General features: G+C 38.2%; 1 protein-coding gene across 1 annotated transcript in view; it reads right to left on the bottom strand.

Moving 5' to 3' along the window:
- The window catches only part of SNX25 (sorting nexin 25), a 252,808-nt gene that overhangs the window by 44,788 nt on the left and 189,788 nt on the right, over positions 1 to 18,232 (bottom strand). The window contains exons 8-10 of the mRNA XM_036765361.1: positions 13,086 to 13,217; positions 9,584 to 9,856; positions 5,834 to 5,998 (exon numbers count right to left, since the gene is read on the bottom strand). Coding sequence (XP_036621256.1) covers positions 5,834 to 5,998; positions 9,584 to 9,856; positions 13,086 to 13,217 — 570 coding nt within the window. The remainder of the gene's footprint in view (positions 1 to 5,833; positions 5,999 to 9,583; positions 9,857 to 13,085; positions 13,218 to 18,232) is intronic.

Here is an 18,232-nt window from a genome sequence, read left to right as displayed (position 1 = left end):
AGATATAAAGCTTTGATTCAGGCAGTAGAACCCTGTCTGTTGGTCTTTATTTCTCTTCTCTGTATTTTTTTTATGTAATTAAAGGTCATTGATCCCTTTGTAAAGCAGATCTAAGAACCTGCACTAGCAGCCATCCTGGGTATGCCAGTGTGGCTGCTGTTACAGTAATACAAGTATTGCTTTCTCCATTTTACAGATGAGAGGATTTGGGAAATACAGCAGCATGGTATAGTGGACAGAGCACTGGGCTTGGAATTAGGAATAAGTGGTTTCAAACCCTCCCCTTAGTTACCAGCTGTGTGTTCCTGGGCAAGTCATGCAACCTCTCCGAGCCTCAGTTTTTCTTCTTCAGTAAAATGAGAATGCTGGTCTCAAGGACCTTTAAAATCTTTTCGGGCTTTAAATGAATAATCCTAAAATCCTATGACCTGACTATAGTCACCAGGGCGTAAACATCAGTGCCACATTTGAACCCAGGGGTCTTTTCACTCCAAGACCAGTTCCCTACCCACTACTCAATAAATTCTGTAACATAAATATCTAAATTTCTTTAGATAGAACTAATTATTGCTTTACCCTAAGTAAAAGTTAAAAAACTTCAGTAAATGATTTGAAGAACTTTTCAATGTTTATAATTCAAAATGAAATCCACCCCTATGTTTTAGCTTAAAGTTCTTTTAAGAAAGGAAAAATAAGGAAACAGTGAAGTTTTTATCATAAATAGAGTAGCAAAGCAAGGATCTCCCACGCCCTTCCTGGTTATTTGACACATAAGATGGTAATGACAGCAATAAGACAAGAGAAAGAAATTAAAGGCATAAACACTGGCAAAAGGAAGACTACCCCCATCTGCTGATGACTCAAGAATCTACTTAGCCTCAGATAATCAGCAAAGAAACTAATTGAGACAATAACTTCAGTAAAACAGCAGAAAACAAAACAAACACCAATATTGTTGGCATGTCTATATAGCCATAACAAAACTGGAGAACCCATTTAAAATAATGACAAAATATCTAACGTATCTGGGAGTCAATCTGAGAAGGTTATACTCAAGACACATTTAAATATAATTATAAAACAGTCTTCACACAACTAAGTGAGAACTTACATAATTAGACAGACCATCCAGTAGTCATTCTCGAGCCATACTGTGATTACAAAAATGGTGATACTACCTAAATTAATTTACAGATTTAGCACTACATCAATCAAACTACCCAGAAGATACGTTACAGTTAGACAAAATAATAGTAAGATTAATTTAGAGGAACAAAAGATTTATAACCTTAAGGGAAATATAATGGTTAGGTGGGCGTAGAGAGCAGAAATTAAGCTCTCTATATAAACATTAGTTAGATCTGTGGAGAATCCACCAACATGACATATTTCAAAGAAGACAAAAACTGTCTTATTGTTTCATTTAATTTCCAGGTAACAACAGGATAATCTTTATTTATAATTCGATTATTTGAATAAACAGATGTTCTCTTCAAGTTCTCTCTTCTTCCTTAATTTTCCCATTACTATGGAGGGTACCACCATCTTCCCAATCACCCATGCTTATAACCCTAAGGGTGATTCTCAATTCCTCACCCTTTCACCTGGTCATTCATTTCTGACTCTTCATGACTCCAATTGGGGGTTTCTTGGCAAAGATACTGGAGTGGTTAGCCATTTCCTTCTCCAGCTCATTTTACAGATGAGGCAACTGAGGTGAACAGGGTTAAATGACTTGCCCAGGGTCACACAGCTAGTGTCTGAAGCCAGATTCCAACCCATGTCTTCTCAACTTCAGGCTCCATCCACTGTGCTACCTAACTGTCCCAGTTCACTTTCTATTCAGTAATCAGTGATTTCTTAAAGCTCAGGTCTGACCATGTCACCCCAACCCCATTCAATAAACTCCAGTGGTTCCTTCTAGGAACAATTATGAAATCCTCTCTTTGGCATTTAAAGTCCTTCATGACCTGGTCCCCTCTGCTTTTTCAGTCTCTTACATCTTACTTCTCTCCACGTATTCTGTTATTCACCTTGCTATTCCTTGAACAAGACACTGCACCTTCCTACTCTGTACATTTTCACTGGCTGTCCCTTAAACTTGAAAATTTCTCCCTCCTCTTCTGCTTCTCCTGGCTTCCTTCCAGTCCCAGATAAAAGCCTTCCTACTCTGTACATTTTCACTGGCTGTCCCTTAAACTTGAAAATTTCTCCCTCCTCTTCTGCTTCTCCTGGCTTCCTTCCAGTCCCAGATAAAAGCCCACCTTCTACAAGAAGCCCTTCTGTCCCCCCTTAATTTGAGGGCCCTTTCTCCCTTGATGAGCCCCAATTGATCCCGTCTAGACCTTGTTGGTCTACAGCCGTGTTTGCATATTGTCTCTCAGAGACAGTCTTATGCATTTCCTTGTTTTCCAGTGTTTAACACAGTGCCTGATACATAGGTGCTTAAAAAATGTTTTTTGACTTATTTCTTTTGTTTGTTTTCTATGTGTATGTGTGTGTGTGTGTGTGTGTGTGTGTGTGTGTGTGTTTTGCAAGGCAATTAGGGTTAAGTGACTTGCCCAGAGTCACACAGCTAGTAAATGTGTCAAGTGTCTGAGGCCAGATTTGAACTCAGGTCCTCCTGACTCCAGAGCTGGTGCTCTATCTACTGTGCCACCTAGCTGCCCCTGACTTGACTATTTCTAAAGATTTTATTCCACTGCCAACTCTGACTATGGGATAGTTTTACAGAGAAATGACTCCCTTTGTTTTTATAATCGAACTGGTCCTCTGGTAACCTGGAAGACTGAACGAACATGACCCCCACGAGTGCCAGACTGATTACCAGGCAGTGACTCATCCATGAAAAAGAATATGAGACTCAGTGTTCTTATGGCGACACAGGAAGCCTGGCTGTTTTAATTCTCTGCTTAACTCGGACTGTTTATTATTAAATTATATTTAATTCACCTCTCTTTTCTGGTCCTGGGTGAATGCTACAATGCAGAGTTAGGCCAACATACTGTTTCTCTAGACTATAGCATTGAATTATCTATGAAAAGACATAAATTATTGGCTGTAAATTGTTGATGGAGGTTTTAATGAGAGGTTTTAGAGATCTCCTAATTATATTACATCTATTTTTAGGCAAGCCCAGCAAATGCCAAAGCATCCATTCCCCATGTGTATGAAGGAGGAGTATGGCCTCACAGATAGAAGATGAGGACTGGAGCTAAAACATTTAAGTCTGACCTCTACCACATATTAATTATGGGAAAGTTCTCTTAACCTCCTAGCTAATTTCCTTTTTTAAAAAATTTTAATATTTTATTTTTTCCCGATTACATGTAAAAACAATTTTAAAGTTTTTTTTTTAATTTTGAGTTCCAAATTCTCTCCCTCCCCCCTCTCATTGAGAAGGCAAGCAATTTGACCTAGGTTAGACATGTGTAGTCATGCAAAAGAAAACACACACACACAAAAAAAACCAAGAAAAATGCAAAAAGTAAAGAAAAAGTATCTTTGACCTGCATTCAGGCTTCACTAGTTCTTTCTCTGGAAAGAGACAGCACCTTTCATCAAAAATCCTTCAGAATTGTCTTGGATCATTGTACTGCTGAGAATAGTTAAATTATTCATAGTAGATCATCATACAATATTCCAGCTAATTTTCTAAGACTCTAAATTAAAAATGAATTTCTGATTTGCAATAGTAACAGGAATTTCTATACTTGGAATTCCACTCACCAATGAAATTATGGGTCCAGGCCAAAAGATAAAAATAAAAACACCAGTGGTGATTTACATATGCCTCCTGTTCAAAAACATAGAGATTGATGCATACATTCACAGAAGGCCTAAAATGATTCATAAAAATATACTATGAAAAAGAAAACTCCTTCAGGACACAGGCTATTTAATTTCTGCCTTTGTATCTCCACATCTAACACAGTGTTTGGCATACAGTAGGCACTTCATAAATGCTTGCTGGTTGCTTGGTAATGGTTTCACATTCAAAGTTGGCTTTCCCTATTTCCTAGAACAGACGGGACTCAAAAAGATAATTCCAGAAGCAAAGAGGGCCAGTGTGGAAGGAAGGTCTATGAAATGCTTTAACCCGCGAAAACTCACTATTTCAATTAAGCACAAGGAAAAGGTCAGACTTCATCCTGGATCAGATGGCTTATGCTCTGGTGTGGTAGAGGTTTGCCTGCTGATTAATTCTTAATCTCCGAAACTTCATAAGCTTCTGACAAAGTAGTTTCTTTCTAGAAAAGCAGCGTGGCATAGGGAGGAAAAGCACTGATCTTGTATTCAGAAGCTCCCTTGTATAAGAGGGATACAGAGGGATTAGCATCCCTCTGAATAATAGGGATGATAATTTATACCATCTCCCTGGTTGGATTGTTGTGAGGAAATGCACTTTGCAAATCTTAGTGTGACATAATGGTAATGATTCTAGGTGGTGCACCGAGTGGTAACCCAAGCCACCAGAAGGAAGGAATAGAACCTAACTTACTACCAAGAGATGATTTAGGTGGGGGCAGCAAACAGACAAAGGAGGAGAGCTTATGACAAGAAGAACAGACAGACGAAGTATCATCAAGGAGACAATGTGTGAAAAGCTCCTCATGCCCGGAAAGGCTCCATATAAATATTGCTAGCATTTCTATAGCGCTTCGAGGTTGGCAAAATGCTTTACAAATATTATCTCAATTATACAATACATATATGAATGCAAGTTAATCTATCTGAAAAATTAAAAATATATAAATATATATATATAAAAGATATAAAATATCATGACATAAAAACGAAATCTTCAAGAGTCTCAAACAAAATTGATGTGATAAACTGATCACAATAAAAAAAAATTTATGGAATGAGGCAATGTTACAACTGAGAAGAAACTTGGGTTCAAATTCTACTTCTGTTGCTGACTAGATATGTGAATATAATCAAGTTATTTAGTCCTCCTGAGGTCCAATTTCCTCATCTGTAAGATAAGATACTAATACCTAGAATACCAAACTTTGTAAGACTGTTGTGAGACTCAGATAAGATAATAAATGCAAAGGGGTTTATGAACCTTAAAATGTTATGTAAAGGAAAGCTTTTATTATTATTGTCAGCTATTGATATCAGTCAGTCAACAAATATTTATTAAGTGCCTACTGTGTGCCAGACACTAGGGATGCAAAGACAGAAGTTTATCCATCTCTCCCCTTGAGGTGTTTACATTTAGCAGGATAGACGATGTGTAAACATAGCGTGTTTAAAAAGTAGCAGTGCAGTTTTAAACTATTAATGGCACAAAGCTTTAAAGTTTTAAGCGATTGAAAACTTAATTAAAGCTTTATGCTATTAGTACCTTAAAACTACACTAAGACTTTTGGGACACCTCTGTATTATAAATACAAAACATGCGCACATCTCCCCTGCTAGATTGTAAGCTTGAGGGCTGGCACTTTCTCATTTTTACCTTTGTTCCCAGTGCCTAGTATACAATAGGGACTTAATAAATGTTGGTTGATTGATAAAAATAGCTGACAAAAATAACAGCTCATAGTTATATAGAACTTTAAGGTTAAAACATTTTGTGTGTTTTAACATATACACACATGTATATATGCATATACATATATATACACAGGCATGTAATATGTATGTGTGTATGTATGTATGTGTATATGAATATATCTGACAACAACCCCGGGAGGTAGGAACTCCAGATCCTACTCATTAGCACGGGCTAGGAAAGGCTTCCTGTTAGCATGAGCTATCAACTTTTGCTTAGCTACCAAAACAGATGGGAAATTCTAAAGAGGAAATTGAAAACTAAATTGTGTACCTTCTTATCAGGTTTGGGTGCGTTTTGAATAGAATGCAGAGCTTGCTTTTTATAATCCAGTTTCTCGTTTAATTCCCGTAGTTTGTTCACAGCGTAACTGGCTTGCTCGTTGATCCCATCATTGGCTTCCTCCATGTTTTCCTCTCCAGCTTCACCTCCTTGGCTCTGGAAAAGAAGTCATCAGAGTTTTAAATTCCAGCCGGCCATGTTGTTTAATTAACACAGCAGATCCATTCCAGGATTATCTACCAACGTTACTCCAAATGCTCAGTCGCTAGTACTACGGCAAGACAATGCCCATCAGCATCAGCAAAACATTTTTCTTCTGTAACTGAAAGTGAGAAATGCTTCAGAGCCTTAGTATTCACAGTCTCATAAAAGATGTAAATATTGTATCATGGCCTGAAGGGATGGGAGAATAATTGCTCATAGGACTTGCCTTGGTATTGTCTGCTTCTCCAAGGTTTGAAGCAAGGGAGCCTTGCTAGGCATGGAACCAGAGGGCTGGATGGCTCCTGCAGTGGGCTCTCTTACTAACTGAACAGAAATTTTCTATGACTCATATTTAATATGAGAATATAGAGAACTGCCATCTTTCTGAGAGAAACATCAGGGGAACTGTTAGAATTTTAAATAAAATTCCCAAATCTCCTGTAGTAAGCGCTCTTCCTGAATGAATCTGCTAAATTACATCTTAATAACATGCAGTTTGCAACATGATTAGTGGGGCATTTTACAACCAAATTAGCAGGTAGATATTTGGAATATGCCCTGCACTGGCAGGGGCCTAATTCTGTTTCTCTAAGTAATGTCTGCCCATCTGGTAGATTTTGAAACTTCACATAAACCTGCCTTATGACTAATGACACACGGCAGAGCCCAAGGCAAAGCTGCCTAGAATGCCTTCTGTGGTTGTCTGGTCCTAGCCGTGGCTTGATCGCTGCATTTGATACAGCACAAAGAGTGCTGGGTTTGGAGCCAGAGGGACCTGGGTTTAGATCCTAGCCCTGACATTTACTAGCTGTGAGACCATGGGCAAGCCAAATCAAGTCTCTGAGCTCCGGCTTCTCCACTTACCATATGAGGTTAGTAATACCAACCTGGTATAGTTATTGTGAGAAAAGGGCCTTGTAATCTTTTTTTTTTTTGAGGGGGAAAGGCAGGGCAATTGGGGTTAAGTGATTTGCCCAAGGTCACACAGCTAGTAAGTGTGTCAAGTGTCTGAGGTTGCATTTGAACTCAGATCCTCCTGACTCCAGGGCTGGTGCCCTACTCACTGCGCCACCTAGCTGCCCCAAGGGCCTCGTAATCTTAAAGCTCCACGTTAACATATTTTCTTCCCCATGGAATCCCAAAATCTCATATTTGAGAAGTCCTCTAATCTACTTTCTACCTGAGTAGGAATTTCTTCTACAATATCCAGCCTTCTGAGGATCTCCTGGGAGGGGGGACATACTAACTCCTTTAAAAGCCAATTCCAATTTTGGCCAATTCTAATTTTTAGCAAGATATTTTGGAGCCTAAACTAGCCTCTCTGTAACTTCTGACTAATTCTCTTGGTTCTGTCCTCCAAAGCCAAGAAGAAGATGCCTAGCTCCTCTTCCATAAGACAGCCCTTCAAAGATTTGAAGACAGCCACTCCCCCTCCTCCCTGTAATTCGTTCTCACCTCTTCATATGGCATTGGGTCAAGGTTCTTCATCATTTTATTGTTGTCCTAGGAACACACCAGAATTGAACACAATACTACAAATGTGATCTAACCAGGGAAGAGTACAGTGGGACAAGTGTCGTTCCCTTTCTGGACACTTAATGGAACCTAAGATTACATTAGCTTTTGAGCTGTCATGTTCTACAATTGACTTATATTAAGTTTGCTGTCCAGATCATTTTTTTTGGTCCAGATCATTTTCATGTGAACTTCTGCCTAGTCATCCTTCCCACCCTCCCAACCCCTCCACATTGTCAACTTGTGGTACTGATGTCTGGATCCCAAGTCCAAGACTTTATATAGTTATCTGTATTCAATTTCATCTTAGATTCAATCCATCATTCTAGCTTGTTAAGAAGGTTTTTTTTCTTTTTTTGATACTGATACATACACTCATCTAACAAACAAAGTTATTCCTTTTAGTTTTGTGTTATCTGCAAATTTGATAATCATGCTGCCTGTGGCTACTTTCAAGTCACTCATAAAAATGCTGAATAAAATTATACCAGGCACAGTTCCCTCTGGCACTCCACTAGACACCCCTCTCCAAGCTGACATAAAGGCATTAGTGATTCTGTGAGTCTGGTAATTCAAGTTGGGAATCCATCTAACTGTGCTGTCCTTTGGCACCTAGATCTTCACCTTGTCCATAAGGGCAGAAAATGAAAGACTTGGTCAAGCTACATCTAATTACTTTGATATGATACTGGTTTTTAGGGATGAGTATCCATCTTTTAAAATGTTTACAAAATGTCTTTTGAATTTTAAGTTCTAGCATTTTGCCCAGAATTGAAATCATGTTTACTGTCCTATAGTTTGCATGCTATAGGTTAAGAATCAAGAAGCATTTATTAAGCACCTACTATATGCCAGGCAGGGCAGCTAGGTGGAGCCATGGATAGAGAGCTAGGCCTGGAGTAAGGAAGATTCATCTTCCTGAGTTCAAATCTGGCCTCAGACATTTATTAGCTGTGTGATGCTGGGCAAGTCACTTAACCCTCTTTGAGCTGGAGAAGGAAATGCCAAATCACTCCACTATCTTTACCAAGAAACGGGGTCATGAAGAATGACAAGAAGGACACGATGAAAAACAAATAAACAACAAGAAATATGCCAGGCACAATGTTGCTAGCAGCTGTTGTGGAAGTGAAAGACCAACAACAAGACCAACAAAGAGGGCTGCTAGCTCAGATCTGCTTTTCTAAGGAAAGCAACTTTAAGGGGTTAACAATCTTACTTTAAACATATATATATGTCATATATACAAATATATATGACATATATATAAACATCTATCTATCTATCTGTCTATCTATATCTCATTCATTTAGTTCCGGGGGGAAAAGTCAGCACCCTGAACTTCAGAGCAAACACAAACAGAAATTACAAACACTTTACCTTGATTCAAACAAAGGCAAGACTCATTAAAGTCACTTGATGGCCTTAGCATTCCAAAAGAGAAAACAGTAAAAAAGGCCCACCCGGCTTAACATTACAGCATTCAAAGACCTTCATGACCTGGTCCCCTCCTACCTTCCTATCATCTTATACCTTACACCCCATCCTCTCCCACATATTCTGCAATCCAGTGAGACTGATCTCCTTGTGGTTCTTCAAACAAGACAATCCATCTCCAATCTCCATAGCTATCCCTGACGCCTAGAATGCTCTTCCTCCTTGAATCTACCTCCTGGCTTCCCTGAGGTCTCAGTTAAAGTCCTACCTTCTACAGAAAGCCTTTCTTAATTCTAGTGTCTTCCCTCTGTGGCAATCTCTAGTTTATCCTGAATCTAGGTTGTTTGTACTTCACTGTTTGCTGCTGTTTGTCTCTCCTCTTAGTCTGTGAGTTCCGTGAGAGCAGAGACTATCTTTTGGCTTTCTTTGTATCCATGGCACTTAGAGTAAGGCCTAGCACATAGTAGGTGCATAATGCATGTTTTACTGACTGCGTGCCAGACTGAAAATTTGACTTTGTATAGGATTTGTTGTCATGGTTTGTTCACTGCAAAGCACATCAGAAAGATGAACTGTGATACTCACCGCTTCATCCTTGTCAGAAATCAGTTGTGAAACACTCTTGTCTTCTTCTTTCTTGATCAGTCTCTCATACAGGTCACTGACAATAAATGAGGGGTAATACCTGTCCTTCAGGCTCTCATAAACATCTTCCTGGATTTTGTAGAACACTTCAATGCCCTTATTTCCTACGAGGCTTTGCTGGATTTCTTTGTAAAGTGACTTTTCCACAGATATTTCCCTGCTTTCCACAAAGAAATTCTGATAAATTTCGCCAACTAACTGCGGTATTTCATTCTATAAAGAAGGAAAAAGGGAGCTGAAGTCAAGAGAAAAGAAATTAAAATCATTAAGGCCAAATTATTTCCTTTAAGTCTCTTGCATTTAAAAAGAAAGGAAAATGATCAGTAAATAAATAAAAATAATAATGAAGATGATGATGATAACAGTGATCTCTGACACTATGGAGCTGAATTCAGAGTTAGAAAAGAAGACTGGTCTCTGGCAATGCCATTTACGTGACCCCAGACAACTCACTTAATCTCTCGATGTCCCAGATGATTTTCTGAGACTATAAATTATAAAACAGCTGCCACTCTGCATTGGTAAAGGGAATTTCTTAATCAGGAATTCTCTCTGCCAATGAAATCATGGGTCTATTTCAAATGATAATAATTATAAGTAATGATAACTCATTTCTATAGCATGTTCAGGCTTAAGGAGCTTTCTCACAATAATCCAGAGAGGTCAGAAATCAGTAGCTCTGTTTTGCAAATGAAAACAGTGAAGCTTAGAAGAAGCTAAATGACTCAGAAAAGAGAAGACAATTTTCTTTTATTAAATAACTTGATAAAATGAAAACAAGAGACATTTCAGGATAACTGCATACTACTGTTTAACATTAATCTGGGATATCGCTAGTTTCTACTTTTAAAAGTGTAACTGTGCGTGTGTGTGCGTGTGCATATGTGTGTGAACATAACATTAATACTCTCAGGGACATTCAATTAAGAAATAGAGAATAGTAGAAAAGAAGGAGAAGAAATTCTCTGAAGGTTCACTCACATATGGCAGGGATGTTTGCACACCTATACCTACTATTTTTACAAATATACCATTATGTTTACATCCAATTGTGCCATCCAAAGTGACCTTGTACAATGTCATACTAGTGCTGAACAGCTGGCAATTGTCTTCAGAGCCTGAGGTGGATTCTTTTCAAAATTCTCAATATTCATAGTTCTCAGAGCTGAGAGGGAACCTTGAAAGTCCAGAATTCTTAAGCTTTTTTGAATCGTGGACCCCTCTGGCAGCCTGATCAAACCAGCAGTCAAACACTTCTCAGAATAATGCTTTAAATGCATAAAATAAAATACATAATATTACAAAGAAAGCCAATCATACCAAAATGGAGTTATCAAAATATTTTAAAAACAAGTTTATAGAACTCAGGTTAAGGGCCCCTGGGATAGACCAACTCATAACTAAACAAGAATCCTCTTAGAAGGAGGTTATCCATGGTCATCCAGAAGACTTCCTGATGGGGAACTCACCACCTGTACCTATTTATCCCTTCATTTATCTATCTATCTATTTATGAATGTATTTATGTATTCATTTATTCATTCATTTTTAACTTTTTTTAAGAACTCAGCAACCTTTTAAAAATTATTTATCTTTAACTTTTTTATTTTATTTTTTTTGGCCAGGGGAGGAAGGAAAGGAGGAACTCACTATCTATTGAGACAGCCCAGACCTATTTAAGGTAACTTTAATTGTTAGGAGACTTTTCCTCGTGGGCGGCTGAAATCTGCTTCTCTGTAATTCCCACTCAGTTCCAGATTCTGTGTTCTAAGGCAGAAACAAGCCAAACCAATCTCTTTTTCACATGGCAGCCTCCTCGAAGCTTAAAGACTGAGACTGTGGGCCTTTAAAAAGTCAACTCTTCTTCAGACTAAACATCTCTCTTCCTTCAACAGACATTCATTTGCGATAGCTTCTGGTCTCTTAATTACCCTAGTTGCCATTAGATTTTTGGAACTGGCCAGAAGTCACTTAGAGGGAAGGAACTCACCTCACATAATGTAAAATTTTTTAAAAAAATTATAATTGGGTTAGAATTAGCTTTTCAATGTAAAATTTTAATTGGATTAATATTTCATATTTTTAAATGGCCTGGTTATTTAAATAGATAACAAGTATAATGAGCCTTCATTGTAATGTGGTAGCCATTAACACTAATTCAATCATAGATAGCATTAATAGAAGTATAGAGTCTAGAATAATGGGATATCATGGTGCCATTTTACTCTGCTCAGGTCAGATAATGATAATGATGAATGATAACTAGCATTTATGTAGCATTTCAAAGTTTGTAGGAGCAGCCAGGTGGTGCAGTGGATAGAACACCTGAGTTGGAGCAAGGAAGACCTGACTTCAAATCTGGTCTCAGATATTTACTAGCTGTGTGACCCTGGGCAAGTCAATTTACCCTGTTTGCTTCCTCAGTTTCCTCGTCTGTAAAATGAGCTGGAGAAGGAAATGGCAAACTTCTCCAGTATCTTTGCCAAGAAAACCCCAGATAGAGTCATGGAGAGTTGGACAGGACTGAAGAAGAACAATTAAGTTTTGTAAAGCAACTTATGTATATTATCGCATTTTGTCATTAAAACTACCCTGGAAGATAGGTGTCATTTCATAGATAACTGAGGCAGGATTTGAATTTGGGTCTTCCTGACTCCAGGTCCAGTATTCTATCCACTGTACCACTTAGCTCCCTCTATTAAATCACCTCTTGTTTTAATAAGGGCAAGCTGGCATGGATCCAGTCTAGATAATGAAAGGATTTCAAAGGATTTCATTAAAATAATAACTAATGTTTATATAGTATTACCCTTTATAAATCTTATTTTATCTTCACAACTATACTAGGAAGATTATTATGGTGATTTGACAAATGAGAAAGCTGAAGCAAATAAGGTTAAGTGACTTGCCCAGGTCACATAGCTAGTGTCTGAGGTCAGAATGGAACTCCAGGCCTGGTACTCTATCCACTGCACCACCTAGCTGCCAGGCAAGTTGAAAGGACTGAAGATGTTTAAATTAGAAAGACTAGGAAGAGGCAGGATAGCTCTTTAGGTTTTCAAAAGGCTTTCCTGTAAGAAAGGTTAGATCAATTCTGGTCCTTAAAGGGTAGAATCAGGTGGAAACAGGTAGAAAAACAGAAGCAGGTAGGAAATTCTACATAAGAAAGAACTTATAATCAGAGCTGTCCTAAAATGGAATGGATGAGTTCCCTGTCACGGAAGGTTTCCAAGCAAAGGCTGGATGACAGCTTGCCAGGGATTTTATAGCAGTAGTTTATGCTTCAGGTAAGGATTAAACCAGAGTCCCTTTAACTCTAGGAATTTTGGATTCTATGTACAATGTTTCAGTGTTTGCTTTAAATAATTCTTCACTAGGAAACATGGGAATATATTAACACTCGAACTGAGACCAAAGAGAAGTTCCCATTTCCAGCAATTACCTTGTTAGCATTTTTCAGACACTCCACCGACTCCCAAAAGCTAATCAGAGCTCTCTTGTCCATCCTTTCCATATATATTCGAAAATGTTCTCGATAGGATGGATTTGCCAAAATATCCTCAAATTGAAGAATCTGTTGGTAAGGAAAAGTCAAGAGCAGAGCCGTGAATACATGATGCTATCTGCCTTCTGCTTCCAGTGTCCCCACTTAGCCCAAACCTCGCTCAGCAAACAAGATATCAGTGACCCATCCAAAGTGACACAATTACATACGTAACAAATCAGAATATAGTATGTTCACTTCTCTAAGTCTGGTGAAAAATCAGTGAATATTCAAGCTGGATTTGTTCTAATTTTTAATAACTAAGAACAAATATGGCTTTTTAAAAAATTATTTTATTTTTAATTAACAGAACAAAGCAAGTATTTTCATAACAGTACAATAAAAATGCTGATTGCACATGAAACTGCTAATCTACCACATACAATTTACTGTTCCCTCCAAATATACAACAAAATTATCATGAAAAAATTGTTTCTTCCCCCCTGCCCTAGAGATGGCCACCATTAGACAAAATAGCTATATATATATTTATTATATATATGTATGTATATGAATGTATATATATATATATGTATATAAAATAATTCTACACATACTTCTACTTATCAATTCTTTCTCTGGATGCAGATAGCATCTTTCTTCATATGTCCTTTATTTTTAATTTATGTATTTATAATAGTCAAAATGACTTAATTGCTCAAAGCTGTTCTTAAAATTATATTGTTGTTCCTGTATACAGTGTTCTCTTGGTTCTGTTCACTTCACTCTTCATCATTTTGTGCAAGTCTTTCTACACCCTTCTAAGATCATTAAGCTCATCATTTCTTATAGCACAGTAGTATTCCATCACAACCATACACCACACCCTGTTCAGCCATTCCCCAGTTGATGGGGATCGCTCCAATTTCCAGTTCTTTGCCACCACAATCCCTGTTTAATCTTCTCCCCCCAACCTTCCCAAAATTTCCCATAGCACTTCATCTGAACATCTTCTCTGCTCGTATCTCCATCCCTCTTGTATCACCAGCTCTTTGGGCACATCTTTCCCTAACATGAGAATGTAAGCCACATAAAAGCAGAATCTGTGCTAAATCTCACTTTATGTCTCTAAACATTTACTTAACAATGTTTGTTGAATATGTATGATGAATGATTTTTTAAGTAGCATAACAGATCTTGAGCTGGAAAGGACCTCAGAAGCCATCTAGTCAAACCCCCTCATTTTATAAATGGGGAGACTGAGGAAAGGAAGTCAAATGATTTACCCAAGATCACACAGATGTAACAAGTATCATAGGCAAGATTTGAACCCAGGGCTTCTGACTAGAACATCTGGGTTCTTTCCTCTGTACCCTACTGCTGCCTAAGTGATATTTATTTTTCTTTTATGATGCCCAGAGAGAAATAAAAAGAGAACTATTTTGTTGATGATATCCCACAAACAAACACAAGGTAAAACTAGTAAATTATGAGAAAACAAATGTAGTTTATTATGGATCAATTCATTAGAAGAAATTTCTCAAATAAATCTTCACATCTCATATCCCCATCTCTGAATTAGTAACAGGGAAACGTTTATTTCATCTAGTGTACCAAGTCAATTAGCTAAACGAATCTATGTTTGACAATTGTTTTGTTAATATTTTAGCAGTTAACAAATCATCTTAAAATACTTCCAATATGATCTTCCTGAAGGCAATTATGAGATGACAGAATGAATATAATCAACTCTTTTCAACCACTGCCAATTAAGTGAGCTCTTGCCTGATAATACTTGCTTTGTTGGAGGAAAAGAAATGGACAACTCCAACCTTCCACAAAGCATCCAGATTATTAATACTCCTAAAACACAGGCTTGACCATGTTACTCCCCTGCTCAAAAATCTTCAGGAGCTCCCTATGATTTCTAGATAAAAATATCAAACTTCTTAGCTTGAATATCTAAAGCTCTCCAAAATCTGACTCCTCATCTACCTTTTTGCCATAATTTCACATTATTCTTCTTTGCTTACTTTATGTTATAGTTAATGTTATGTTGTAGTAATACTGGTCCCCTAGCTGTTATTCCAACTCTGTATTTCATTTCCCACTTTTTTGACTTGGTCCAAGCTGTGCCCCATACCTGGAATGCTCTCCTTCCTCACCTTATCTTCCTTCAAGTTTCAACTCCATTACACACACACACACACAAACACACACACACACATGTAGAGAGAGAGAGATAGACATAGATAAGTATAGATAGATAAATATCTATATCTATCATCCATCTATCTCTCTCTCCATCTCTCTATCTATCTTCAACTTCATTCTATAGGAAGCCTCCCACTCCTAGTTTTTAGTGGTCTCTCCCTTCATACCGTATCCCCCAAGTAGAATGTAAGCTTCTTAAGAGCATTAATCATTTAATTTTTGTCTCTGTACTCCCAGAATGGCAGTTAGGTGGCCCAGTGGAGAGAGCACTGGGTCTAGAGTCAGGAAGAAATGAGTTCAAATCCAGCCTCAGACACTTACTAGCTGTATGACTCTGGGCAAGTCACTTAACCCTGTTTACCTCAGTTTCCTCATCTGTAAAACGAGCTAGAGAAGGAAATGACAAACCACTCCTGTATCTCTGCCCTAAATAGGGTCACAAAGAATTGGGACACTACTGAAAAGACTGAACAACAAAACTTCTAGAACCCCCAATATCTAGTACAATGAACACAGTTGTGTTTAATGCATGTTGCACAATGCCCATAGTTGATGTTTAATAAATAATCATCGAATTTAGTAAACTGCATTTAAAAATTTTTTTGTCTCAGCTTCTACCAACCTTTAGTGACAAAGCCAGTAGGTACTTTTAAAAAATTTTTTCATGACTCTTATTTTCTCTATAAGTGTAAGTAATCATGAATGGACTTTTGGGATACTTTGTTAAATGTGTGATCTCATGGATGTTGGTACACACTCCTCTGGTACAGGGAGGAATAGCTTGGGAGCACCAACGAATACACAGCCTAGGCTCTCCATTGCTACCATTCTTTAGCTAAAGGACTTGCCCATCTCACTTTCTCAAGAAAAATAAAACTTCTAATTGATCTGGTTGATGAATTATTCAAGCCTCTGCTTTTTCCCCCTCCATCTGTTTTACTGAGTAATTCAGCAATCATATTAGCATCTGAACTAAGAATATGTCAGTGAGAGAAGGATGAGAGAAGAAAATTAATCTCCAAAACAAACTGGGGTGTGGGGTGGAGGAGAAAGTGCTTGACTCTCCAGTTGAAGTTAACGGCTACAGTAAAGCTTCTGAATGATGTAATTTTGATGGTTTGGCAACTTCAATTATTCATTTTACTCCTACTTACTCTTATTGTCAATAATAGGAACTCATTTATATAGAGCTTTAAGATTTTAAAAAATTGGGTCTCTCTCTCTCTTGCCTGGGATGGTAGTAAAGTGGCTGTTCATAAACATGAACACCATTATCACAGCATTTATATACCACCTACTGTGTGCCAGGCATTGTGCTAAACTCTTTACAAATACTATCTCATTTGATCCTCAGTACAACCCTGGAGGTAAGTGCTATTATCATCCATTTTACAGTTGAAGAAACTGAAGCAAACAGTGGTTAAGTGACTTGTGACAAAGACCACACAGTTGGTTAGTTTCTAAGGCTGGATTTGAACTCAAGTCTTTTGGACTCCAGGCTCAGCACTCTATCCACTGTGGTACCTGGCTGCTTCACAGACCCAATTGGTACAGGAACTTTGACTTGCTCTATTTCCAACCTAGGCTAAGAACTGTCATCCCAAGAGGCTTACTATATTGATGTTGTTGGTGGTGTTTGTCCTTTGTTCTCGAGGAGGACCAAGATATCATGGAGATGATGGACATCAATCAGTTTTAGCTCACTGCATCTCCCAAGCTCAAGGGACCCAGCGGGCTCAGTCTCCCCAGAAGCAGAGATCATGGGCAGGTACCTCAATACCTGGCCCATTTAAAATTGATGAATGCTTATAAGGACTGCTTCACAAGTTGCTGTAGCTAAAGACCCTGGTGGCTAAGGAATGGTGGGCTTCTCTAGACTCGCCCTTCAGCATCAGACTTTTATAGACTTAATATTTCTTATTATATTATTACTCATCATTATTTGTGGCAAAGGAGGACAGTTGTGACATGTGAGCTTTCTCCATTATCCCCTTGGGAAATACAGAATACATATATTGCAATCCCACTTTATAAATGAAGAAACTGGAATTTAGAGCAGCACCAAATATATTGCCACTAAACACAAGGTATTGGCTTTCCCCAGGTCACAAATGGAGTGTATGTTGCAGTTGGGACACAAACTTGGGTTTTTAGACTTCAAGACTAAAATTTATTAGAGGGAGGCATGGTGTAATAGGAAGACTTGGGTTCAAATCTTGTGTTTATTTATCTGACTAGGCAAGTGACTTGACCCTTCTGAGACTTAATTATCTCATCTATAAAATGGGCCTAGTAAGTCCTGATAATAAACCTCGTAGGGCTGGTGTGAGATTCAAATGAGATAATGTATATGATGTGCTTTGAAAATTCTAATGTGCTAAAATGTCATTTTAAAAATGCATTGCTCTACACTGCTATGTGTTACAGTCCATCCAACCACCCACCATAGCCATCTCATCATCTATCCTGACACCGCCATGTTTCTCCCCAGTTTTGAACTGGGATCCTAGAAAAACCAACCAACCAACCCCTGTCCTTAGGGGACTTAATCCACTCAGCTTTGGAGCTGCTTGTTGGTGAATAAATGTTAGCTTGACTATAACTTAGCTGTCCCCAGTCCTACAGGCCAGGCTATGCCTCATAACTCATCCAGATATCCAGCCATCCTGCCATCCATTCTGCTACCATTATGCATTCCATTAATCTCTGTTCTGTCATATTCTCTCCCTCCCCATTGCCACCTAATCTCGCCCCCTTTCCACTTCTTGCCCTGGGTTCAATAATCAAATCAATACTACCACATTGCCATTGTTCCTGGAAAAGGCATGTTAACTGACTATTCTATGATTCGACTGTCCATCATCTCTCTGATTCCCCAGACATTCCCTTCC

The sequence above is a fragment of the Trichosurus vulpecula genome, chromosome 6 (assembly GCF_011100635.1).
Source record: "Trichosurus vulpecula isolate mTriVul1 chromosome 6, mTriVul1.pri, whole genome shotgun sequence".
Taxonomy (NCBI): Eukaryota; Metazoa; Chordata; class Mammalia; order Diprotodontia; family Phalangeridae; genus Trichosurus; species Trichosurus vulpecula.
Note: the sequence above shows the minus strand (reverse complement) of the source record. Positions and strands in the feature narration are given on the sequence as shown.